Source organism: Coloeus monedula, assembly GCF_965178545.1.
Source record: "Coloeus monedula genome assembly, chromosome: 31".
In the NCBI taxonomy this organism is placed as follows: Eukaryota; Metazoa; Chordata; class Aves; order Passeriformes; family Corvidae; genus Coloeus; species Coloeus monedula.
Genome location: NC_138811.1, coordinates 141189 through 166247, shown reverse-complemented (window position 1 = coordinate 166247; position 25059 = coordinate 141189). Strand labels below are relative to the sequence as shown.

The 25059-nt window shown below is 67.3% G+C and overlaps 2 protein-coding genes across 2 annotated transcripts in view; one reads left to right on the top strand and one right to left on the bottom strand.

Moving 5' to 3' along the window:
• The first annotated feature begins 2466 nt into the window (after window positions 1–2466).
• Window positions 2467–3592, top strand: IER2 (immediate early response 2). Its single transcript, XM_082299291.1, has one exon. The coding sequence runs from the start codon at window positions 2471–2473 to the stop codon at window positions 3314–3316; it is 846 nt and encodes a 281-aa protein (XP_082155417.1). The 5' UTR covers window positions 2467–2470; the 3' UTR covers window positions 3317–3592.
• Window positions 3593–4617: 1025 nt separating this feature from the next.
• CACNA1A (calcium voltage-gated channel subunit alpha1 A) overlaps window positions 4618–25059 on the bottom strand; it is a gene marked incomplete at both ends in the record, with an annotated part of 28247 nt that continues 7805 nt past the window's right edge. The window contains 39 exons of the mRNA XM_082299264.1: window positions 4618–5067; window positions 6957–7222; window positions 7549–7747; window positions 8825–8860; window positions 9432–9542; window positions 9753–9891; window positions 9963–10054; window positions 10325–10425; window positions 10504–10611; window positions 10994–11099; window positions 12673–12769; window positions 15123–15250; window positions 15432–15582; window positions 15819–15919; window positions 16019–16084; window positions 16165–16281; window positions 16373–16456; window positions 16746–16856; window positions 17128–17292; window positions 17377–17578; window positions 17671–17811; window positions 17879–18039; window positions 18132–18231; window positions 19176–19282; window positions 19356–19415; window positions 19734–19863; window positions 19944–20085; window positions 20381–20742; window positions 20918–21643; window positions 22040–22146; window positions 22242–22309; window positions 22418–22535; window positions 22624–22696; window positions 22812–22943; window positions 23030–23142; window positions 23282–23394; window positions 23849–24058; window positions 24278–24367; window positions 24485–24541. Of these exons, the coding sequence (XP_082155390.1) occupies window positions 4618–5067; window positions 6957–7222; window positions 7549–7747; window positions 8825–8860; window positions 9432–9542; window positions 9753–9891; window positions 9963–10054; window positions 10325–10425; window positions 10504–10611; window positions 10994–11099; window positions 12673–12769; window positions 15123–15250; window positions 15432–15582; window positions 15819–15919; window positions 16019–16084; window positions 16165–16281; window positions 16373–16456; window positions 16746–16856; window positions 17128–17292; window positions 17377–17578; window positions 17671–17811; window positions 17879–18039; window positions 18132–18231; window positions 19176–19282; window positions 19356–19415; window positions 19734–19863; window positions 19944–20085; window positions 20381–20742; window positions 20918–21643; window positions 22040–22146; window positions 22242–22309; window positions 22418–22535; window positions 22624–22696; window positions 22812–22943; window positions 23030–23142; window positions 23282–23394; window positions 23849–24058; window positions 24278–24367; window positions 24485–24541 (5840 nt within the window). The remainder of the gene's footprint in view (window positions 5068–6956; window positions 7223–7548; window positions 7748–8824; window positions 8861–9431; window positions 9543–9752; window positions 9892–9962; window positions 10055–10324; window positions 10426–10503; window positions 10612–10993; window positions 11100–12672; window positions 12770–15122; window positions 15251–15431; window positions 15583–15818; window positions 15920–16018; window positions 16085–16164; window positions 16282–16372; window positions 16457–16745; window positions 16857–17127; window positions 17293–17376; window positions 17579–17670; window positions 17812–17878; window positions 18040–18131; window positions 18232–19175; window positions 19283–19355; window positions 19416–19733; window positions 19864–19943; window positions 20086–20380; window positions 20743–20917; window positions 21644–22039; window positions 22147–22241; window positions 22310–22417; window positions 22536–22623; window positions 22697–22811; window positions 22944–23029; window positions 23143–23281; window positions 23395–23848; window positions 24059–24277; window positions 24368–24484; window positions 24542–25059) is intronic.

Here is a 25059-nt window from a genome sequence, read left to right as displayed (position 1 = left end):
ACCAGTGAGGGCGTAGGGACCCCCCCAGGGGCAGGGAACCCCCCCCATGGGGAGGGTCCCTCCAGCGAGGACCCCATGAGGATAAAGGGGGACCCCCCACAAGGGGCAGGGTCCCACCAGCAAGGGACCCATGTGGTTTAGGGACCCCCCCATGGGGCAGGGACCCCCCCAAACGGACCCCTCAGGGGCAGGGACCCCACAGCGGGGCCCCGGTGGGTCCTGTCCCCCCCCCGCGGCCCCCGCAGCATTTGGGGTTTGGGGGAGGGCGGCAGCGTCTCGGCACAAGCGCGGCTGCCCCCCCCCAGCATTCGGGGGGGTCTCAGCTTGGGGTCTCCCCAGGGCCCCCCCCGTGCGCCCCCGTTCCCCTCCAGGGCCACTCTGTCTCTGCATGTGTGTCCCCCCCGTGTCCCCCCCTGTCCCACGTCCCCCCCACCCCGGGGACCCCCATCGCTCTGGGCAGCCCCTACAGCCCCCCCCCATGTCCCCCCTGTCCCGTGTCCTCCCCCCATCGCTCTGGGCAGCCCCGCTGGCCCCCCCAGCATGTGTCCCCCTGTGTCCCCCCCCCCGGGGCCAGAGTGTCCCCAGGTGACCTGCAGCCCCCCCGCCAGGTCACTTGTCCGTGTGCGTCCCCAGGTGTGCGTGTCCCCCCCCTGCACAAAGGGGAGTGTCACTTGTCTGTGTCCCCCCCCCCCGAAAGGAGCCGGGACTGCCAAATTGGGGGGGTTCCCCCCTTGTTGGCCCCCCCTACACTGGAGTCTTTACTCGGGGGAGGGGGAATGCCCGTGTGTGACCCGGGGCGGGACAGGGACACCCAGGGTGGGGGTGACACCTCTGGGCAGGGGTGGGGGACGCGGCCCCCCCCTCCCCAGGGCTTCGCTCCGGCTTCGCTCCACAGGGGAAACTGAGGCACAGTTTGGTGACAACCTCCCCGTCCCATTCCGGCTGGGGGGGTCTGGGAGGGTCCCCAGGTGTCCCCACTGCCCCCCCAGGTCTCCTGACGTTCGGTCAAGTGCCTTACCCGCCCCTCCCCCGGGCTCCCTCCGCGTCTCCACTGCCCCCCCGGCCCCCCTCGGCCCCCCCGGGGCACAGGGACCTCCCCCAACCCCCCCGCCTGGGTTCCCCCTTCTCCTCCCCTCTCTCCATGCCTCAGTTTCCTCTTTTTCCAACGAGTTCTGCCGGTCTCAGCCCGCCGGGGGGGGGGGAGGGAGGAAGGGGGGGAGTGTCCCTGCTGTCCCCCTTTCCGATCCCACCCTCCCCAAAATCGGGGTCCCGCTCTTTGTTCGCCCCTTTAGCTGTACAGAAGGGGGGGGGGCGCGGCGGCGGCTCGGCAGCATGGACCCCCCCCCCCCGTGCTTGCGCTTCCCCCGCCCCCCGGGGACCCCCCCCAGTGTCTGTCCTGTGTAATGAAGTGCCAAGACCACCCCCCCCTCCTCCCGGACACCCCCCAGGGGCCCTTCTGGAGCCCCCCTAGACCCACCAGGACCCCCCGGGACCCCCCCCCCCCCCGAGCCCCCCGACGCTGGAGGTTGCACATGAACTGCTGTTGGGCGCGAGGGAGCGTGTGAATAGTGAAAATAAACACAGAGTTTGTAACAGCCGCGGCCTGGGACCCCAAAAACGCCCCCGGAGAGGGGGTGGGAAATGACCGGGGGGGGGGAGGGGTCGTGCAGGGCTGGCCCCGCCCCTTCCTGCCCTTATATGGGCATACGGGGGCGGCTCCTCCCACCGGCGCGCGCGGCCCCGCCCCCTTCCCGCGGCGTCACCGTTCCCTTATATGGGCATGGAAGCGGCGCGCGGGGGCGGGGCCGGCGGTCCCCGGGTGACCTGGGGGGGGACACGGGGGGGGCACAGGGACCCCCCCAGCACATAGAGGGGGGCACAGGGACCCCTCAGTTCATGGTGGGCACTGGGACATTCCCCCAGCACATGGGGGGGGGGGCACAGGAACCCCTCAAGCCGTGGGGGGGGGGGACCGGGATATCCCCAATCCACAAGGGACCCCCCCCGCCTCGGGGGGGTTGGGGGGGAGACACGGGAACCCCCTCACTCAGGGGGGGCACAGGACCCCTCCCCAGCACATGCCGGGAGCGCATGGACCCCCTCAAACCATGGGGAGGCCACAGGGACCCCCACTCGGAGGAGGGGGACAGAGAGAACCCCCCCCAGTCGGGGAAGGGGCATAGGGAGCCCCAGTCCATGGGGGTGTACGGACTCCCCCCACACTCCACAGGGAATTCCAGATCCCCCGCCTTTGGGCACGGCCCCCCCGACCCATTTCCGTTCCCGGCGCCACCGAGACGCGCGGAGCCGCCCCGGGGCCGGATGCGGTGGCGGGGGGGGAACGGGGGGGCCGGGGCGGTCCGGGAGCGGCCGCGGGGCCGGATGCGGTGGCGGGCGGGGGGAACGGGGGGGCCGGGGCGGTACAAGAAGCGCGGCGGAGCCGTCCCGGCGCACTCGGCGCGGGGCCGCCATGGAGGAGGCGCAGCGGCTGCTGACGGTGTCGGTGTGGAAGCTGTACCGGTGCCGGTTGCGGCGGGGCGGCCTCCGCCTGCACCGGAGCCTGCAGCTCTCGCTGCTCGTCCGCGCCGCCCGCCACCGCTACCTGAGCGCCCGCGCCGCCGCCGAGACCCTCCCGGGGCCGGCGCTGCCCGGGGACGGGGCGTGCAGAGCGACCTCCGACCGGGGGGACCTCTCGCGGGACCCGACCGGGGACCCCCGCAACGCCTGGTGCCCGAACCGACCGAGCGGAGACCACCCGAACCGACAGACCGGGGACCCCGGGACCGACCAGAAACGGGGGGACCCCTCAGAGAATCCGACCGGAGACCCCCGCAACGCCTGGTGCCCGAACCGACCGAGCGCGGACCTCCCGAACCGACCGACCCCCCGAACCGAACCTCGGACCGACCAGAAATGGGGGAATCCCCTGAGGGACTGGACCGGGGACCCCCCGAACCTACCGACCGGAGCCCCCCGCAGTGAATGGGACCGGGGATGCCCCCCCAGCCGACCGACAGAGGAACCCCCGAGCGCCCCACCCGGGGACAGCCCGGCCACACGGACCGCGGACCCCGCGAACCGGGACGGCGACCCCGCGACCGCTGCCCCCGCCCCTCCCCGGTCCGCCGGAGCCCCCCGGGCCGGGCAGAAGCGGCGCAGCAGCGGTTCCGCGGGGCCGGGGCGGGGGCCGGTACCGAGCAAACGGGCGCGGCTGGAGGAGGAGGCGCCGCCGCTGCCCCCGGGGCCGCCGGGGCGCTGCTCGGGGCCGCCCGCAGCCGCCTTCGGCTTCCTGGTCCGCGCCGTCGGGGCGTGCTGAGCCCTCGGGGGACCCCCCCGGATGCACGGAACTTAACGGGGACCCCCCTCGGACACGCGGAACCGGTTCTGGAACCCCCCGGGACACACGGAACTGGAACGGGGACTCCCCAAACTGGTGCGGGGCCCCCCCGATGGAACTGAACGGGCACACGCGGACTCTCGGGGCTCCCGGTGGGGCACTCTCCCCCTCCCGGTGACCACCGCGCTTGGGGGGGCTCCAGGCTGGCCCTGCCCCCCCGATCCCTTTAATTGTGCTTAATTATTATTTTGTTAATCAAATAAAAGTGGGTTTTGTGCAGCCGCTGCCTCGGGGGAGTCGCTGTATCGCTGTGACCTCTCCTCAATTTGGGGGGGGACCAGATGTTTGGGGGGGTTCGGTGGATCCTCTGATAGTCGGGAGGCTCGGTCCAAAGCGGGGGGGAGAATTCGGACCGCTGGAGCCCCACCTCCCCCGCCTCTTCCTGCTTCAGTTCCCCCCCGACCGGGACCGGGGGCGGGAAGGGAGGGGAATATCCGGCACCTGCCGCGGGGGTGGGGGCACCACCCGGGAAACCCCCCGGTTCCGGGAAGCTCCACGCGCTGCCCACGCGGTTACCGGGGTGCCACGGGGGATCTTCGAACCCGTGTGGGTGCGGTGCCCCCCCCCCTCCCTGCGGCGCGTCCCCCACCCCGGTGCCCCCCACCCGGGAAGGAGCGAGACGGGCTCGATCCAAAATTCCTTTTTTTTTTAATGGTTCTGGTTTGGGACTTTTCGGGTTTGGGTTCTTTTTTTTTTTTTTTTTTTTTTTTTTTTTTTTTTTTTTTTTCCTTTTCTTTTTTTGTCTTTGATCTTTTATTTCTGGTTTCGGTAACTCGGTTCATGCAATGGCGGCGGCCCCGGTTCCGCCGCCTCCGTGCCTCGGGCGGGGGGGCCGGTGCCCGTTCCCGGTGCCCGTTCCCGCCGTTCCCGGTGGCGGTGCTCGGTGCCCGGGGCCCGTCCTGGAGCCTCCCGGGCTCCGCTCCCGGCCCGGCGGCTCCTCCTGGCCGGGGACTCCCCCCGGGCGTGGGGAGGTTCGGGGGTCCCGGGGAGGTTCGGGGGTCCCGGGGAGGTTCGGGGGTCCCCGGGGCCGCCCCCCCGCGGCGGCGGCGGCTCCTCCAGATGATAAAACTCATCCATAGCCCCGGGAGCGAGCGGGGGGGGGTGCGGTGTGGGTGGCGACGTCCACCCCCCTGGCCGCGACACGTCGCGGTGCGTGTGCGCCCTGTCGCGATATGTCGGGTACGTGCGCGCCCTGTCGCGACACGTCGTGGGAGGCGCCGCTAGCAGCAGTCATCGTCCGTCTCGCTGTAGGGGTCGCGGAGGCCGGGCCGCCCCTTCCCGGCGCCGTGGCCCGGGTAGTACCCGTTCGGCAGCCGCCGGGCGGGCCGGGGGGGCGACGGGCCCGCCCCGCCGGGGGTGCCGGTGCCGCGGGGGGCGCGGGGGGCGCGTCCGTCGAGCGGCGGCGGCTCCGCGTCGCGGGGGGGCCCGCGGGGGGGCTCGGGCCAGCGGGCGGCGGGGCGGGCGGCGGGGCGGGGGTCGGCGGGCGGCGGTGGGCGGCGGGGGCCGCGGGCGGGGGGCGGCGCGGCGGGCGGGGGGCGGCGGGCGGCGGGCGAGTACGAGACGTGGGGCCGCGGCGTGGCGGGGGTCGGCGGGAGCTGGCGGCGGGCGCGGCGGGGGGTGCTGGTCCCGGACGTGGAGAGCACCGGGCTGCCGCTGACCGAGCTGCTGCCCTGCAGCGACAGCGACACGGGGTGGCGGCGGGGGGGGCACGGGCGGCGGGGGAGGGACGCGGGAGGGGGGGAGGGACACGGGGGGACGCGGCGGGGGCGCGGGGAAGGACAGGGGAGCGACGGTGCGGGGACACCCGGACACCGGGAAGGCGTGGGAGGGCGCGTGGGGACGCGGACACGGACATGGGGGCCGGGGAATGGGAAATGGGGACCCGGGGGTGTCGCAGCCACGGGGGGGGGGAACACAGCCACGGGCCATGCAGCCACGGGAGGGGACAAACGGGAGAGCAGAAGGGACAGAAGTGACACGGGGGTCGCGGGCGGGGGGAGGCGGCGGCGTGGGGGGAAGCGGGGGCGCCGGGTCCCCCCAAAGCACTCGCAAGGCAAAGCTCGGGGTCGGGGAGTCGGGGGGGGGGGGGGCGGCCGGGGGGGGATGGGGGAAGCGGGGGCTGGAGAAGTTTGGAAGAGTCAGCCCGGGGGGGAACCCTGTACCCCAAATCTGGGGGTCCTGGGGAGCGTTATCCCCCCGTCCATCTGGAGGGGAGGGGGGCTGGGGATGAACCCCAATTGTTCCGTGCGGGGACCCGCGTTTGGGGGGATCTGTGTGCCCCCGGTGGGGACCCCCCTGCACGGGACCCCCCGATGCCAGGCTGCCCCCCAATTCAGACCTCTGGGGGAGGAGGGGTCCGTGCTCTCTGAATGGAGGTGCTGAGGACCCCAGACCCATCTCAGGGTGCGGGCGGAGCCATGTATCCCACTATTGTCAGGGCCGGAGGGGGCCTGTGCACCCCCAAACCGCAGCACAGGCTCTGTGCCCCCCCCCGGGACTATGGGAGCGCCCCCAAATCCAATTGGAGGGGTTGAGACCCCCGATTCAGGGGGCACCCCAAAACAGGGGTGGGGGGGTCCCAATGCAAGCCTAGGAGGGTCCCTGCACCCCAATTTTGGTCTGGGGGAGTTCCGGGGTCCTTCTCCGGGGAGGGAGGTTCCCTTGGGACATAAAGGGGGAGATGTAGGGGTCCCCCAAAGCACCCCAGGGTGGCAAAGTGGCTCCTCCTGGGGTCGCAGCAGGGTTTGGGGGCGGGGGGGCGTGTCCGGGAGGGGGGGGGGGAGGCAGCTTCATTCCAAACTTTCCAGGGTGGCCGGAGCCTGGGGGGGCCGGAGCAGATGTTGGGGGGCCCCGAGCCGCTTACCTGGGCCACCCCTCGCCGTGACAGCGCAGCCAAAGCACAGCGATGGGGAAACAGAGAGGTGAATCAAGGCAGGGCCCCCCCAAGCAGCCGGGGGGGCCGGGGGGGCCAAGCGAGGGGGGCTCTGTGCGGGCAGGGGGCGCGGGGGAGGGGCCGAGAGCAGGGAGGGGAGGGGGCGCATCCGGAGGGGTCGAAGCGTCGCCGCCGCCCCCCCCCCGCCACCCCCAGGTCCCTGCGGGGGGTTCCCCCCCCATCGCCCTCCCACTGGGTGCTGCCCCTCCTGGGGGGGGAGGGGGGCTGGATCCCCAAAGTGAGGGCTGGACCCCCAAAGTGAGGGGGGGGCTGGATCCCCAAAGTCGGGGCTGGACCCCCAAGGTGGGCACTGGACCCCCCAGGTGGAGCGCTGAGGGGGCTCTGCTGGTGTAACTGGGATGCCACCAGTACCGAACTGGGGCAGGCAGAACGGGCGGGGCGGGGGGCGCTGGGACTCCCCCCTCACCCAGGCAGACCCTCGGAGTGGGGAGGTCCCGCAGCCCCCCCCCAGCCTGAGCAGCACCCAAGGGCGGGGGCGCCCCGGGGGACGGGGGGGGGGGGCGGGGGTCTTTGGTTGAAGACACCGGGGGTGCAGCCCTTGTCCCCCCCCACAGCGGGGGGGGGGTCCTAGAGGCGGAGGGGGGGCGAGCGGAGGGGGGCACCCACCTGGCGGGGGGCCGCGTGTTCCCGGCCCTCGCTGGGGGAGCGGGACCAGCGGCGGTCCCGGGAGCGGGGCCGCCCGTAGTCGTGGCGCTCGGGGGGGGGCACGCAGCGGTCGCGGTCCCCCCCGGCGCCCCCCCCGTGGTGGTGGTGGTGGTGGTGGTGGTGGTGGTGCCGGTGCCGGCGGTCCTTGGGCCGCCCCCGCTCGGGGTCCCGCTCCTTGGGGGGGGCGTCCCCCGACTGCGTGGTGACACTCAGGTCCGTGCCCAGCCCTGGTGGGGACACGGCGGGGTCAGGACGGGGCGCGGGGGGCGGCCCGCGGGACATTGAGGGACCCGGGGGATGTGGGGAGCAGGACGGGGGATGACCCCGGGGTGGGGGGCAGGAGGTGGGGGGACCCGGGGGACATGGGTCGCCCCGCGAATATGGGAGACAGGAGAAGGGGTGACCCAGGGGACATCAGTGGCCGGAGAAGAGCCGGTGGCCTCGGGGCACAACTCGGCCAGGAGACAAAGTCGCCCCGCCATCAGGCCTTGGGGACACCCAGGACGGGGTGGGGACACGCCGAGACCCACACGCGGGGGCCGGAGGGTCGCACCTGTGTCGCCGTCGGTGTAGCGGCTGAGGGAGCGCTCGGAGGCGCGGTGGCCGCGGTGGCCGCGGCGGGGGTGGTGGCGCTGGCCGTCCTCGGCGGGGGGGACCCGCTCCAGCGAGAAATCGTCCAGGCGGACGCCACGGGCGCGGGAGTGGCCCAGCAGCGACGCCGAGCGCTTCATGGGGCTCGAGTCCGTGATGGTCTGCGGGACACGGGCCGGGGGCGTCACCGGGGCGGGGGTCGGGGGCTCCGGGAGGGACATCTGAGCCGGGGGGCTCGGGGGTCACCTGGGCGGGGGGACTGGGGGGCTCCAGAGGGGGGGATCTGGAGGGAGAGTTTTGGCCGGGGGGCTCTGAGTGGGGGTCCAGGGGCGGTTACCTCAGGGGGGCGGGGCCGGTGAGCTCCAGGGCGGGGTCACCGGTGTGCCCTGAGCCCTCGGGAGCTTCGGCCGCTCCAGATCCCTCCCGTCCGTCCATCCATCCATCCATCCATCCATCCATCCATCCATCCATCCATCCATCCATCCATCCATCCATCCATCCCTCCCTCCCTCCCTCCGTCCTCCCACTCCTTTCCCCATCCCTGCTCCGGACACGGGGTCTGACCGCTGTCCCCTCCAGAGCTGTCCCCACGGCCACCGGATCCGTCCCCACGCCCCCCGCCCCGGGTGGGTGCCGACTCCGTGTGCCACCGCTGGGCTGGGAGGGACGCTGTGTTCCCCGTTGTCACCGTGTCCCTATTGCCACCGTGTCCCCGTTGTCACCGTGTCCCCACTGTCACCGTGTCCCCACGGACCTGGGGCAGGTCCCCCCTCCCGCTGCTCTAAGCATTGAGCTGCTGCTGCCGGGGACCCCTGAGCGGGATCGGGGGGCACAGGGGGACAACGGGACAGGGACAGGGGGACAGGGACAGGGGGACAGGGACAGGGGGACAGGGGCGCTGCTCCTCGCTGACCAGGGTCCAGGTGTCCGGAGGTGGTGCAGGGGGTGAGACACAGAGGGGACGAGGTGTGGGGGGGGACACAGGGACAGGGACTGGGGACACTCGGGGGGGCCGTGGGGGTCCAGGGGGGTCAGTTGGGTGGGGGGCTTTGAGGGGGGTGCCAGGAAGAGGGGCTCTGGAGAGAAATGGGGGGATCCAGGGAGGTCTGTGGGATGGGGGGCTCTGGGAGTGGCTGTGGGGGTTCCGGGGGGTCCGAGGGAGGCTGTGAGGGCCGGGGGGAGGGGTCCGAGGGGTGGGAGGCTCTGGCGGGGGGGCTCGGGGGCCCCGCGGTACCTACACTGAGGTTATTGCCTCGGGGTCGGACCTTCCTCCGCTGCCAGAGCCGGCCCAGGCGGTGCCCGCGGAGCCGGAGGAGAGACAGAGACCGCTGTGAACCCGGGCCGGGGGTCCGGGGGGGGCGGGCAGGGGGGGCGGAGCAGCCAAGCAGCGGCCGGGCGAGCAGCAGCAATGAGCAGAGCAGCCAGAGCGTCCCTGTCCCCGTCCCTGTCCCCAACCCGGCCATGCTGAGGCGGGGGGACACTCCCAAAGCTGGCGGCAGCCCCCGGACCCCCAATTTGGGCTGGAACAGCCTTGACTCTGCGCTGGAGCCGAGTGTCCCCACGCGGGGACCAGTGGCCACCGGGCCACCCCACATATCGCCCTCCCCCCAGCCCCCCGCTGCCATGCTCATGCCCCCCTCGAGACCCCCAGCCCAGCGCTGCAGCCATTGCAGGGGACACAGGACCCTGCCAGGTGACACCGCAGGTGTCCCGGCCCTCCAAAGCCACCCCCTCCCCACCATTGAAGCCGCGGGGGGGGGGCGATGGGCGGTGCTGCCAGCCTGGGGACGGTCCCTGGTGTCCCTGCGGTGACAGGGCCGGTGGCACCCGGGGCTCTCCCCTCACCTGGGTTTCCGCGGGCAGTCGGGGCATGGAGGCGGCGCGGCCGTGCCCCTCCATGGGAAGGTAGTCACTGTCCGAGTGGCCGTCCTTGGGCATCTCCCGCATCTCCACCAGCTGCGGCACCGGGGAAACTGAGGCACGGCGGGGGGGGGAGCGCCAGGACAGCCCCCCCCCCCCGGGCACAGTGGGGGGACGCGGGGACGTGGGGAGCGGGCAGGGGACATGGGGGAGGATGGGGATGGGGGTCGGAAGACCCGTGGGGACACAGGGGACACGCGGGATCCGGCGTGTCCCGGGGTCCCCCGCGGTGGCACCGCCGCTCACCTGGGAGTTGGGGCGGCTGTTGGGGACGTCGTCGGGGTGTCCCCGCTCGGGGCTCCAGGTGCCGGTCCTTTGGAACATCTCCTGGGCGCGCTGGGTGACCCAGGACTGGCTCTCCTTCATGTCCCCGTCCCGCGCGGCCCTGGGGGACAGCGGCGCTCAGAGCCCTGCCGCGGCCCCGCGGGGACACCGGGGACACCCGGTGGCACTTACGGCTCCGCCGCGGGCGCCGCGTCCGGCCCCGGGGGCCCCTCCTGGGTGGGGGACGGCGGCTCCATGCGCTGGAACATCAGCGGCGTCCGGTTCTGCGGGGACACGGGCGGCTGGACACGGGGACACCGCGACACGGGACACCGGGACATGGGGACACGGGGACACGGGGACGTGGCTGGGATGGTCAGGGAGGTGCTGGGAACACAGGGGACACGGGGAAGGGACAAGATTGGGATGGGGACACCGGCGGTGGCAGAGGCGAGGAGGGGACCGGTCTGGGGCCCTTGGGGGCTGTGGGGAGGCGGCGGGGACACTGCGGGGTGACCGGGAGGGGACCCCGGGGGACACCGCGGGTCTCCCACCTGCTCCTCGCGCATGGCCTGCAGCTTCTTGGCCTTGCTCTGCCGGTAATACTCCATGATCATCATGGCTGCGTAGATCTTCCCCACCGTCAGGTCGGTGGCTGCGGAGACACGGGTCAGCGGGGACAGCGGGGACACCTCGGGGACAGCGCGGGGACGGGGATGGGGCGGGCCCTTACACTTGTGTGGGGTGACAAGCAGGTCCAAGTTTTTGGGGGACAGGTTGGGCCAGATCGCGATCATCTCCTTGCGCAGCTCCGCGTCCATCTGCTGCTTGTCGGCCCCGCCTGCGGGGACACGTGGGTGACACGGGTGGCTCCGGGCGTCCTCGGGGACCCCCCGCCCTCCCCAACCGCGCCCCGCGCCCCCCATGCCCCCATATCCCACCACATGCCCCCATGTCCTCATGTCCCCCCATGTTCCCACGTCCCTTTGTGCCGCCCATGTCCCCTTGTCCCCCGGTGTCCCCCATATCCCTCCACGTCCTCACGTCCCCTTGTGCCACCCATGTCCCCTGTCGCCCACATCCCCCCCACGTCCCCCGTGTCCCCCCATGTTCTCCAGTGTCCCCCCATGTTCTCCGGTGTCCCCGTGTGCCCCGTGTCCCCCCATGTTCCCCGGTGTCTCCCCATGTTCTCCGGTGTCCCCGTGTCCCCCGTGTCCCCCTGCCTTTGGCGATCTTGATGTCGAGCGCGGTGCGGATCAGCGCCATCAGGGTGGAGTTGAAGTGCACCGTGTTGTCGTCGGCCACCGGCAGGTCCATGCGGAGCAGCCGCTGCGAGGGGGGCCCCAAATTGGGGGGGGGGTCAGCCGGCACCCCCCGAACCCCCCATCCCGGGGGGGGGGCGGGGCTGGTGAGAAGGCGGGGGCCCCCCGCGCAGCGGGCGGGGAAACTGAGGCACGACTCCCCCACACACCCCTCCCCCCCGGCCTCCCGCCTTCTCCCCACGGAATTCCCATGGGGGGGGGGAGCACGGCCAAGCGGGACCCCCAAAACCTTTGGGGGAGGTGGGCGGCACATGCGGCTCATGCAGTAGGATGGGAGGGGGGGCTCATTTCCAGTCCCATTCCAGAGGTTTTTTTAGGGGGGAGGTGCAAACCGGCATCCTCAGGGTGGGGGGAGAACACACGTGCGGGGGGGAACGATGAGTTTGCCAGGCCTCAGCCCCGCGCCCCCTCCCAGCTCCCGGTGCCCCTCCCCGAAAAGAGCGGCCCCCCCCAAACCCCCCCATGCAGCCCCGGGGAGGGGGGGGGGGGTGCAGAGCAAAGGGTGGGAGCGAGCGATGCCAGGGGGGAAACTGAGGCACGGACCCCCCATGCCCGACCCCCCCACGATGCAGGACCCTCCCCACCCCACGATGCAGCTCCGGAGCCCCCGCGGTTCAGGGGGGGGCGGGGGCCGTGCAGCAGCCGGGGGGGGCCGGGGGGGAGCTCACTGCGGGGGTAGGGGGAGGCTGGGAGAGGGGGGGTCCCTAAAAATGGGGTGCGCTGGGGGACCCCCGATAGGGGGGCGGGGCCTCATGGGGGACCCCAAATAGGGGCTCGGGGGAGGGGCTGGTTGAACCCTATGGAGGACCCCAAAAGGAGATCATTGGGGGACCCCAGATAGGGGCTGTGAGGACTGGCTGAGCCCTTTGGGGGGACCCCAAAAGGAGATCTTTGGGGGGCCTGAAATAGGGACTCGGGAGTGGGCTCTGAGCCCCACAAGGGACCCCAAATAGGGGCTGGGAGGTGCTGGTTGAGCCCTTTGGGGGGACGTCAATTAGAGAATTTTGGGGGACCCTAAACAGGGGCTCTGGGGATCGGCTGAGCCCTTTGGGGGACCCCAATTAAGGGCTTTTAGGGCACCCCAAACAGGGGCTTGTAGGGCGGGGGGTGCTAAGTCCCGTGGGGAACCCCAAGAGGAGATCTTTGGGGGACCCCGAATAGGGGCTGGGGGGGTCTCGTTGGGGCCTTTGGGGGAGACCCAAGAGGAGATCTCTGAGAGACCCCAAATAGGGGCTGGGGGGGCTGGCTGAGCCCTTTGAGGAGACCCCAAAAGGAGATCTCCGGAGGATTTTGAGGGGTCCAGCTGAGCCCCAGGGGGATCCCAAAACCCCGTTGGGGTGGGTAGGGGGGTCCCCGGGGGGGGGGGGGCGGGGGGCGCGTCTTACCCAGCCCGTCCGGGGGGGGCTCAGCAGGGGCCGGCGGCCGCAGGAGGGAAAAAACACCAAAAAAAAAAAAAAACCAAAAAAAAAAACCAAAAACCAAAAAAAAAAACCAAAAAAACCCCAAAGTCCCCCAAAACCCCCCCAAAATGAGGCCGGGGGAGGCCGGGGCGGGGGGGCGCCCCCGGGGGGTTATTCTACCTTATAGGCCACGCGGGGGGGGCAGCTGGTGCCCAGCCCCAGCGGCGGCGACATGTGCCGCAGCATTTCGTACATGTCGGCGAGGGTCAGGCGGCCCCTGGGGGCGAGAGAGGGGGGGGGACACACCGGGGGGGGGTTACACCGGGCCGGGGGGGGACACCGAATAAGAAGAAATTCTAAGAGGGGAAGGGGGGGAAAAAAAAACCAGAAACGAAAGAAGAGTGAAAATGGGGGAGATAAAAAAAAAAGCAAAAAAAATTCGGAAATTAAAAAATAAATTGAAATAGCGAAAATGATAAAAGGTAAAAATGGGAAAGGTGATGGGAATTGAGAAGAGTAAAAAGAGATGGGAGCGGGAATGGGAAAAGTAAAAGGGAGGAAAAGGAAAAAGTAGGGGGAGAATGGGATGAATGTAAAGAAAAATGAAAAAATCATAAAAATAATAAAAGGTGAAAGCCAGAAAGAATAAATGGCAAAAATAGTAAAAGTAGAGGAAATTTAAAATAAGATAAATTTTAAAAAATTAAAATGAAAAATGGGAAAATGAAAAATAATTAAAAGTGAAATAATGACGATAATAAAGAATAAGGTAAATAAAAATAATAAAAGGTAAAAAAAACAAGAATAAAAAATGAAAATAATAAAAAGTAACTATAATAACGACAATAAAAATAATTATTATTTTTATTGTTATTATTTTTACTTTTTATCATTTTATGTTTTATTTCTATGTTCTTACGTTTACCTTTTATTACTTTTTTTGCTAAAAAGCAAAAAAAGCACCAAAACAAGGAATAAGAAAAACAACAAGTTAAGAAAAAATAGCAAATAAAAATATAAAAAATAAAAATTATAAAAACACCAGAATATCGTGCAGTGATAAACCCGAAAATTATAAAAAGTAATAGGAAATTAATTAATATAATAAAATTAATGTCATAAAAATAACATAATAAAAATAACATAATAAAAATTATATAATAGAAATTTTTACAACTGAAACTGATGAAAAAAATTAATAAAACCAACGAGAATGTAAAATTATATGAATTACGAGATTAATGACAACAATCACATGATTAAAAATAATAAAGCAGTGGAAAGGCTAAAGAGAAGAAAAAGAAGAAGAAGAAAACGAATAAAGAGGATAAAAAACCAGAGTGGCAAAACCCCCTAAATGATAGGAAATAATTAAATAATAAGAAATATTTAAATAATAGGAAATATTTAAATGATAAGAAATATTTAAATGATAAGAAATATTTAAATGATAAGAAATATTTAAATAATAAAAATATTTAAATAATAAAAATAATTAAATAATAAAAATAATTAAATAAAACAAATAACAGAAAATAACTAAATAATAGAAAATAGCTAAACAATGCAAATGATTAAATAATTTAAAACAAGCAGAGAACGATAAATAGTTAAATAATAACGAGCAATTAAATGATTCAAACGAATCGAACGATTCAAACGAATCGAACACCAAACAATGACGAAAAGAACCTCAAAACCCAAACCAAGGCAAAGCAGAATTTCCCCGTCTCGGCCCCGCCCGCGGGGGGGGGGTGGGTTGGGAGGGGAGGGGGTTGGGGGTGCCCCATGCCGGGGGGGCCGCGGGAAGCCGGGGGGGGGGGGGGGGTCAGGGGTGGGGGCTCCATGCCGGGCCCGGGGGCGCGGGGGGATGTATATAAATATACGGGATGTATATGTATATACGGCGCCGGGAAGCGCATTCCAGCCCCGGGGGGGGGCGCGGGGGGGGGCGAACCTTGCAGGCCACCCTATGGGGGCATTTCTTGCCCAGCCCCAGGGGGGGGGAGATCACGCGCAACAAACTGTACATGTCCCGGTAGTGGATGCGCCCGCTGCAAGAGACACACGTTAGTGGGGGCCCACAGCCCCCCGCAACCCCCCGGGATGGGGCGGGGGCAACAGAAACCCCCGGGACCCCCCCCCCCGGGGAGGTTTGGGAAGTAGAGACACCCCCCCCCCCCCCACGGGTGAGGGGGGGCTGCACCCGCTGCAATAGAGGCAGTTTAAGGGTGGGAGGGCTGCGACCCCCTGGCCCGGACCTCCGAGACACTCCGGGGAGGGTTTGTCACCAGAGAGCCCCCCGGGGACAATTCGGGCTCCAGGGACCACTCGGGACCCCCCACGGGGCCACTTCAGGTGCTGGGGGGTTGGAAAACCCTGGGGACATCCTCTCGGAGGGGGGCACACACCAGTGGACAGCGGGGACCCCGAGGGGGGGCCAGAGCACTCGGGGGGGGGGGTTCGGTCACCTTTTCTGCCGGCCCCTCCCCACGGACCCCGCTGCACCCCCGGGGATGGGGGGGGGGACGGGGCGTGACCCCTCCACCGTGTTCCCGGCGCTGGGAGGAGCCCGCGGGGTCCGGGGGTGTCCCTGTCCCCCCCCCGCACCCCCCTGGGGGGGTCCTTACCAGGCGGCGGGGTCGTACTCGGCCCAGACCCGCACATACTCGTCCAGGTGATGCGGGCCCAGGATGGACGAGTCCCGCGTCAGGTACTCGAAGTTGTCCATGATGACGGCGACAAAGAGGTTCAGCATCTTCGGGAAGGGGGGCGCGGGGGGGGTCAAGGGTGGGAGGGCGCGGTGTCCTCCTCCCCAGAGCCCCCCGGAGCCCCCCCGGGCTCAGCAGAGAGGAAGGAGATGGGAGAAGGAGCAGAGGTGAAGGAGCAGGGGTGTCAGGGGTGGGCGGGCGGTTTGGGGACCCCCCCCGGGAGCTCACCAGGAAGGAGCAGAGGAAGATGAAGGACACGAAGTAGAAGTAGGCGAACTCGTTGCCGCACTCATCCTCCTTGATGCCCGAGTTCTCGTCGCACGGCTTCCCGCTCAGGCACGACAGCATGATCTCGTGCCACGCCTCCCCGGTGGCGCTCCTGGCGACAGGGGACGCGCCGGTCACACGGACGGCAAGGGGGACACGGCGGGGGGAACACGGCGGCGCGGCTCTCATAGCGCGGGTGGCACCAGTATGGCACTGGGTGGCACTGGGACTGTGCTAGGAACGTGCTCGGGTGGCACTGAGTACCCAGGCGACACTGGGGTGGCACTGGGACTGTGCCGGGGGCCACACTGCGGTGGCACTGAGTGCCCAGGTGACAGCGGGGCCCACCTGAAGAGCAGCATCAGCGCCTGGAAGAAGGTGCGGAAGTTGTTGTGCTGGGTGATGGCCGATTCATCATCCTCCTCCTCGATCCCGATGTTCCCAAACACCTGGGGGGGGGGGGAGGGCAGGGCAGCTCAGGGGGGCCGCGGGGGGGCTGGGGGTGTCACCTGCACCCGGGGGTGTCATCTGCACCTGGGGGGTCTCACCTGCATCCCGATGATGGCGTAGATGAAGAAGAGCATGGCGATGAGCAGGCACACGTAGGGCAGGGCCTGGGGGCACAGCGGGGCCGGTCACAGGGGGCTGGGGCCGGGGGCGGCATTTGGGGGGACATTAGGGTTTCGGGGGGCACCTTGAAGGACTGGACAAAGGTCCAGAGCAGGATGCGGATGGTGTAGCCCTGGCGCAGGAGCTTGATGAGCCGCGCAGCACGGAAGAGTCGCAGGAAGCTCAGGTTGATGAAGTTGTTCTGGGGGGACGAGGAAAAGGGGGTGAGGGGGGAAAGGGGACCCTGGGAATGGGGCTGGGGGAGGAGACGGGGGGCAGCAGTCCCCACCTACCCCAAACTCTGTCACCAGGATGTCCGTGATGCTGCCCAGGACCGTCACGAAGTCGAAGACATTCCAGGCGTCGCGGAAGTAATTCTGGGAAAGGGGGGAAAGGCATGTGGGGTCCTGGATCCCGGGGTACCCGTGCGCTGGCTCCCCAGATCTCGGTGTGGCCCTGCAGTGGATCCCTGTACCCAGGATGCCTGGTGACAGATCTGGGGCACTCGTCCCATGAGATCCCTGGGGTCCCCTGAGGTTTCGGGGTTCTCTGGGGTGCCCTACCTTCCTGGAGTTCCCTGATGTCTTGGGACCCCCCGTGTCCCCAGGGTGCCCTGGTGGTCCAGGGGTTCCCTCAACCCCGGGGTCCCCAGCGTTCCCCCCATACCAGGACGCCAAAGGCCATGATCTTGAGGAGACACTCGAGGGAGAAGAGGGAGGTGAAGACGTTGTTGAACATCTTGAGGACGTACTCGTAGGTGTCCGAGGCATCGTAGAACTGCAGGGACAGCGCAGGAGGGTGGGGACGGGGGCACAGGGGTGCAGCCCAGGGTGGGGGGTGGATCCAGGGGGGCAGGGACAGGTTTAGGGGACGGGGACAACTCCGAGGGGGACAGAAGTGCAGGACAAAGCTGGGCTACAGGAATGGATCCAGGGATGGACGGACAGAGCAGGACCAACCCCAGGGGGGTGCAGGACCAGGGGCGCCTGGGGGGCTGAGAACAACCCTTGGGGGGCTCCTCAGCCCCTCCAGTGCCGTCCCCGCCCACCTTCATCATGAGCACGATGGTGTTGAGGGCAATCATGGCCATGATGGTGTACTCGAAGGGGGGGGACACCACGAACTGCCACATGCGGTACTGGAAACTCTGGCGGTTCTGGGGCATGTGCCGGGTCAGCGGCTTGGCGCTGATGGCGAAGTCGATGCAGGCTCTCTGCAGGGACAGGGGGACACACGGGCGTCACCCACCCTGGTGTGGCCCCCGCAGCTCCGCGGAGGGAGGGCACAGGGGTAGCACCTCGTTCTTCTCCAGGCTGTACTCCTCCATCATCTTGTCCCCCTGCTCCTGGAAGGTGATGATGATCAAGGCCACGAAGATGTTGACGAAGAAGAAGGGGAAGACGACAAAGTAGACGACGTAGAAGATGGACATCTCCATGCGGTACCCTGGGCTTGGCCCTTGGTTCTCGTACGTGGCATCCACTGAGTGCTTGAGGACCCTGCGGCGGAGCAGGGCAGGGACGGGCTGGGGGTCCTGCAGCCCCCCCCAGACCCCTCCCGGACCCCCAGCCCCAAATCCGTGCAGCCTTACTGCGGCCACCCCTCGCCGGTGGAGACGGTGAAGAGGGTGAGCAGCGCCCAGAGCACGTTGTCGTAGTGGAACTCGTACTTCTTCCACTCGCGCTTCTGCGCCTTCACCTCGTTGTCCTTCTCGTACACCAGGTACTCGCCCCTGCCCAGGGAGGGGCGGTGGGCGGGGGCCGGGTGGGCGGCGTGGGCCCCTCCCGGCCGGGCCGTACCTGCAGTCCTTCTCGAACTCCTTGGACTCGTCCGTGCAGTAGAAGAACTTCCCCTTGAAGAGCTGTACGGCCACCACAGCGAAGATGAACATGAAGAGCATGTACACGATGAGGATGTTGAGGACGTTCTTCAGCGAGTTCACCACGCAGTCAAACACGGCCTGGGGAGGGGGTGAGGGGGTGGGGGTCAGCACTGGTAGTTGGAACCCCCCAAAATTCCCCAGGTGGGTGGCGAACTCCCCCCAGAGCCCACCTTGAGCTTGGGCAGCCTCTTGATGGTCTTCAGGGGCCGGAGCACGCGGAGGACACGGAGGGACTTGATGGTGTTGATGTCCTTCCCTTTGCTGCTGCCACTGGGGGTGGGCGAGCGGGAGGTGTGGGACCCCTGGTGTGGCCAGGACACCCCGGAAATCCCAGCAGGACCACGGGTGGTCCCACGCCCTCCTCCCCCGCTGGTCCCACCCCTCCCCTCCCTCCAGGCTGAGCCCCCTCCCCCCTGCGCTCATCACGTGTTTGCCTGAGGCGCTTTTGGGGGGGCGGGGGTGGGAATTTGGGGAGCGGGAGCGAGGCACGACCACGAGCACGAGGAGAGGACGAGGACGGAGACGAAGGCAGAAGGATTTACCGTGAGCTGCTCCTGCGGCGGAGGCAGAGGAAGCGGAGAGACAAGGCACGATCAGAGCCCCCCCCAGCACCTCCGGGCCCCCCCGAGGGACGGGGGGGACCCTCGGGGCAGCCCCACCTCCTGCGAGGTGCTTGGGGTCCGCTCCGGGTTTACTCCCGTGTTACTCGGGGGTTGCTTGATTTTGTGGGAGTTGCTCAGCCCAGACTCAGAGGCTGCTCAGTTACTCAAGGGATGCTCAGGCTTTACTCGGAGGATGCTCAGCCTTTGCTTTAGGGCTGCTCAGACATTCGGGGGCTGCTCAGACACCCGGGGAATGCTCATCCTTTACTCAGGGGATGCTCAGGCTTTACTTGGAGGATGCTCAGCCTTTACTTTAGGGCTGCTCAGACACTCAGGGGATTCTCACCCTTTACTCGGGGGATTCTCGGTCCCTCAGGGGTCAGTTGCCCCTTCCTAGGGGCTCCCTCGCCCCTTCCTAGCGGGTTCCTCCTCCTTCCCTGCCACACCGACACGGGGACGGTGACAGGACGACACAAATGCAGTGACAAGCGGCCGAGGACGGACGTCAAGCGACAACAGAGAGCGTGGGCAGCGGAACGGGCCCCACCGGGGCGCTGGGAGAGGCCACCCCCCTCCACCTCCATCCCCTGCGTGTCCCCCCCAGGCACTCACGTGAAGGCAAAGGCCACCAGCGCCCCGCTGACCACGATGAAATCCAGAATGTTCCACAGGTCCCGGAAATAGGCACCTTGGTGAAGCACCAGTCCCAGATCCACCATCTGCAGGGGCAACGACGGGGGTCAGGGGGCTCCAGGGGCGCCCCCCCGCCCTGTGGACCCTCCCCACGCTCACCTTGATCACCATCTCAAAGGTGAAGACTCCCGTGAAGACGTAATCGAAGTAGCGCAGCACCTGTGAGGGGAGGGACAAGTTTGGGACACCCCTGGGATCCCCAGGACCTCAGGAGCCCCCCAGGACCCCCCAGAAACTCAAGGCCCCCAGCACCTCAGGACCCCCAAGACCCCCTCAGCAAGCCGGGACCCCCCAGAACCCCACAGCACCCCAGGCTTCCCATGCCCCCCACCGTGGCTGAGCTCATTCTCTCAGAGCCAGCACACCCCGACCACGGGGCCCCCACTTTAGGAGCTATTTTGGGGTCGCCCGCCCTCAGATCAGCACTTCCCACCCCGGGGGCCCCCGCTGGTGGCAGAAAGGGGGGGGGGGTCTCACGTTGTTGCGGGGGGCGTTGGGTTGCACGGGGTCCTCGGCCGCCAGCGCGATGCTGCTCATGGCGATGACCATGAGGATGCACATCTCGAAGTAGCGCAGGTTCACGATGTAGTGGCAGAGCCGCCGGAACCTGGCGAGGACACGGTGAGGGGGGACCCCCGGACCTCCCCGGGACCCCCCCGACCCCTGCTGCCCCCCCCTGGTGCTCACGGGTTGGTGGTGGAGAGGATGAACATGGAGCTGTAGGGCACCATGGGCTTGGGGCCGTTCTCGTCCTGCCCGTCGCCTTCCTCCTCCTTCTTCTCCTCCTCCTCTTTGCGGGGCAGCGGCTCGGGGTTGGCGTTCCTGTTCACTGCGGGGGTGGCGCCGTCAGAGACCCCCCCCAGAGCCCCTGAACCCTCAGATCACCCTCATACCCCAGATCCTTCACATCCCCTGGACCTCCCAGACCCCCCATATCCCCGCAACCCCCCCAAACCCGCCCCCAAGGTCCCAAGGTCTGGACTTCCCCAGACCCTCTGAACTCCCCCAAACCTCCTGGAAACCCAGAACATCCCAGATCCCCCTGGGAGCTCCAGATTTCCCCTCAGACTCCCCAGATCCCCGACCCTCCCAGACTTCGCCCAAACCTCAGTGGGCTCCCCTACCTTGGACCAGGGCGTTGCTGGGGGGCGGCGGGAAGGGGGGTGGGATGTCCACGGCCGTGTGTTCCGGCTTCCCCCCGCCCTTGGAGGGGTTGTTGGGGGGGCCGGGGTTGGTGACCACCAGGCTGTTTTCGGGGGGCGGGGGGTTGGCAGTGGGCGGGGGCCGGCGGGGTGGGCCGGTGGAGGGACAGGGGGTGTGGTTGCCCACGGCGGGGGGCGCGGGGGGCTCGGCCGTGGCCAGTTTGTTGTTCTTCATGTTGTCGATGTCCTCGGCCACGGGGGGGTCCCGGCGCCCCAGGTCCTGCTGGATGGGGCGGGTGGTGGAGAGCGTGGGGCCCGACGGCGCCGGGGGTGGCTGTGCTTCCCTGGGGGGGAGCAGATGGAAGAGGGCTCAGAGGGGACCCCAAGAACCGCTCCGGGGAGCCGGGAATGCCGAGGGACGCTCGGTTCCTTCCTGGGAACCATAGCAGCCCCTGCTCGGAGGGTCCCTCCAGCTCCGGGGCGTCCCACCGATCCCCGGGGTCTCTCCCGCGCCCTCACCTCCTCCGCCGGTGCCGCCGCTCCTTGTCCTCCCTCCTGCCCTCGCCGTCGTACCCGGGCGGTGCCCCGTGCCGGTGCCGCCGCCGCCGCTCGCCGTCCCCGTGCTCTCCGTCGCCCTCGCCCCGTGGCTGTCGCCCCCCGTCCCGGTGCCGCGGCCGCCGCTCGGGCCTGGCGCCCTCCTCGCCCTCCTCGGCCCCGCGCCGGTGCCCGCGGTGCCGCCGGTGTTCCCGCTCGGGCGGGGACCCGGCGCGGCCGTCGCGGCTGCGGTGCCGCCCTTTGGGCCGCTCGCCCTCGGCGTAGCCGCGCTCCTGGCTGGGCTCCCGCTCCGGCTCGCGGCTGCTGCTGCGGGGACGGCGGCTCCCGGGGGGGGGTCCCGAGGGGTCCCCGGGCCGCGGGCCGCCGCCGTGGTCGGGGTAGCGCGGCTGCTGCCGGCGCAGCTCCTCGGCGCGGAGCGGCCCGAAGCGGGGGTCGGGCGGGGGCTCCCCGGGGCGCGTCTTGTTGGTGTTGTTGTTGCGGTTCTCCTGCGGGTCCACGACCAGGGGCCGGTCCAGGTGCGTCTTCATGTCCGGGCGCAGGTGGCGGGCGTACGGCACCTTCCAGCGCTCCTCGGGGTCCAGCTCGCTGTACAGCGCCTCCCGGCTCGCCAGCAGGTTCTGCTTGCGCAGCTCGCTCGTGCGCTGCTCCCACACCGACTTGGAGGATTTCTGGTTCTTCTGCTGCTCCTTCCTGCGGCCCCGGGGGCGGGATTGGGTCGGGAGGGGCCGGGGTGTGGACGGGATGGGGTTGGGACGGAGCTGGGGCGGGTCCGGGATGGAGGCAAGGGTAGGGATGGGATGGAGCCGGGATGGAGTTGGGATGGGGCTGGGATGGAGTCAAGGATGGATCTGGGATGGAGCCGAGATCGATCCGCAGATGGAGCTGTGATGAAGCCAGGATGGAGCCGAGGAAGGAGCCAGGATGGACCCAGGGACGGAGCTGGGATGGAGCCGGGATGGATCCGGGGATGCAGCTGAGGAAGGATTCAGGATGGACCCAAGGATGGAGCCAGGGTGGGTCTGGCCTGGCTCTGGGATGGCTCTGGGGATGGATCCGGGATGATCCCAGCTGGCTCCAGACACTCACATGGTGACGGACATGTTGGCTGCAGACAGCGGGCTGACCTCGGCCACCTCCTTCGCCTTCTGCAGCGCCAGCTTCTGGTTGGCGGCTTCCTCCTCCTCCTGCTCGTCCTGCAAAGCCCCAGCGCCACGTCCAGCCCGGCTCTGAGACCCCCCCAGACCCTCCAAGCCCCCCCCGGGCGCTCCAAAGCCCCCAGACTCCTGACCTTGGTGAGCTCCTGCGCGTTGGCCAAGTTGTCCACGGCGATGGCCAAGAAGACGTTCAGGAGGGTGTCTGGGAGCCGCGTCAAGGCAAAGCAGGGACCAGGGAAGCCCCTCCCCTCCCAGGACTCTCCCCGAGCCCCCCCCAGCACCCCCGGGACCCCCAGGACCCCCAGGATACAGTTGCCGAAGAGGGTGAGGACGATGAAGTAGACGGAGAAAACCATCCCGCCCTTGACGCCGCCCTGAGATTTGATCCCGTCGTACATCACCGCGTTCCAGTCTTCTCCCGTCAGGATCTGGGGGGGAGGAAGGAGCCCTGGGGGCAGCGGGGACCCCCCGCGAGCCCCCCGCCCCCTCAGAGACCCCCCTGGGGGTGGGACCTACCTGAAACACCGTCATTATTGCTGCTGGGAAAGTGTCGAAATTGGTGGGAGGGGTCCCGTCGTCAAAATTGAACCTGGGGGGGTTTGGGGGGGCAGCGGTGGGAGCCCCACCAGCACCAGGTGCCCCCCAAGCAGGGACCTGGGGGCACAGAGACCCGGGGGATCCCAATTCCCCAGCCAGTCACTCACTGTCCCCCGAAGAGCTGCATCCCCAAAAGGGCGAAGACCACGATGAAGAGGAAGAGGAGGAAGAGGAGGCTGATGATGGATTTCATGGAGTTCAGCAGGGACACCACCAGGTTCCGCAGGGAAGCCCAGTACCTACGGGGACAGCACCAGGCTGTGGGGGGTGCAGGGGGGGCGTGGGGGGACACGGGGGGGGGGACACGGGGGGACACGGGACTCACTTGGTGACTTTGAAGATGCGCAGTAACCTGAGAGCTCGCAGCACGCTGATCCCAAAGGATGTTCCCGGCTTCACAACAGCCCAGATCACCTCGAAGATGCTTCCGATGATAACCTGGGAGCGGGACAGTGTCCCCAGATGCTCCCCATCCCACCCCACCCCGCCCCACCCCATCCCATTCCATCCCATCCTGTCCCGTCCCACCCCATCCCATCCCATCCCAGCCCCATTCCCGTCCCGTCCCGGCACTCACGGCACAGTCGAAGCAGTTGAAGGACGAGTGGAAGTAAGGCCGCGTCCCCAGCCCGTACATTTTTATAAACATTTCGGACATAAAGAGTCCCAAGAAAATGAATTCTGCATAGTCTGAGGAGGGGGGGACACAGCAGTGAGGGGGGGACACTCCAGGGGGTCCTGGGGGTCTCATGGGCTGGGGAATCCCAGGAGGTTGGGGGTCCCAAAAGCTGGGGGGGGGGGGGGTGTCACATCAGCTGTAGGGGTCCAGGGGGCTTTGGGGGCCTTGGGGAGGCTCGGGGGGGGGGGGGTCTGGTTGGTTCTGGGGGACTCCAGGAGTCTCCAGTGGGTTTGGGGGGACTCTGTGGGGCTCTCCCTGGGGCCCTGGGGGTCTCTGGGGATCTGGGATGACTCCTGGAGGGAGTCGAAAATCCAGAGTGGGTGGTTGTGGTGCCTGATAGGAACACACGGAGCGTTGGGGGCTGCTGGGGGCTGCTGGGGGGCTCCGGGGGGCTCGGGGGGGCTCTGGGGGGCTCCGGGGGGCTCCAAGGGGCTCCGGGGGTTCAGGGGGTTGGGGCTGACTCACAGAGGAAGTCGGAAAGCCAATCTGGCTGGTCGTAGTGAACGATAGCAACACACAGGGTGTTGAGGGCTACCAGACTGAGCACGGTCCAGTAGAAGGCCTGAGTTTTCACCATCCGCCGGATGTGGAAGCGCATCCGCCGCTCCCGCTTGTGGAAGAAGGTGGCGTTCTCCAGCTTGGCACTTTTGAGGCTGGCACGGGCGAAGGGGGACCCTGCAGGAGATCCCCCCGGGGCCCGGCGTGTCACGCCAGGCTGTCCCCGTGTCACCCACCACCCCCCCATGTCACCCCAAAACACCCCCAAACCATCCCTGGGGCACCCACCCCTCCCCAAATCATCCCCCCACGACCCTCCAGCCCCACCCATCCCCTGTCCCTCTCCCAGCCACCCCGATCCCCCATAGCCCCCCCGTGCTGTCCCCCGTCACCCACCCATGGCCGCGATGTCCCCCAGCTGCTCCTCGCCCTCCTCGGGGCTCAGCAGGTCCGTCTTGCTCCTCTTGCTGGTGGCCCTCCGGAGAGCTCCCGCAGGGGGGGGCACAGGGGGGCGGCCGTCACCCGGGGGGGTCTCTGAGACACCCCCGGGCCGGGCGGGGGTCGCCGCCGGGGCGGGGCGGGGGGCGGGGGCTGCGCACTTACCATCGAAGGGGCGCCGGGGCTCGGCCTCGGGCTCGTCCTCGGCCAGGATCACCTCTTCTGAGGGAAAGTGGGGGGCTCAGGGGGGCTCGGGGGGGCCTCGGGGGGGGGGGCGGGGGCGGGAGAGGGATTTGGAACCCCTGGGAGGGCCGGGGGGAGAGGGCTTGGGGGCGATTTGGGGACATTTAAGAGGGTTTGGAGAGGGTTGAGAGCACGGTTAAGGGGCTCTTTAGGGGTCTGGGGGAGGTGGAAGGGCGTCGGGTTATCCCGGGGGTCCCGAGAGGGCGGTTGGAGACCCTGGAAGGGGTTGGAGAGGGTTTGGGGGGGGGGGGATTGGGGTGCGTTGGGAGGGGTTAAGAGGGTTTGGGAAGGGTTGGGAAGGGTTGGGAGGGTTTGAGGGGATCCCAGGAATGCCCCGGGTGGGTTGGAGGGGATTTGGGGAGATTGGGGGGAGCTGGAGGAGATAGAGGGGGATTTAGGGTGGGCTGAGGAGGATTTGGGGGGGTCCCAGAGGGTTGTAGAGGGTTTGGAGAGGATTTGAGTGGAATTCGAGTGCTTTGGGAAGGGATTTCAGGGGG

Coding starts and splice junctions, on each gene's coding strand:
- IER2 (XM_082299291.1), top strand. CDS start 2,471: ATGGAGGAGGCGCAGCGGCTGCTGACGGTGTCGGTGTGGAAGCTGTAC.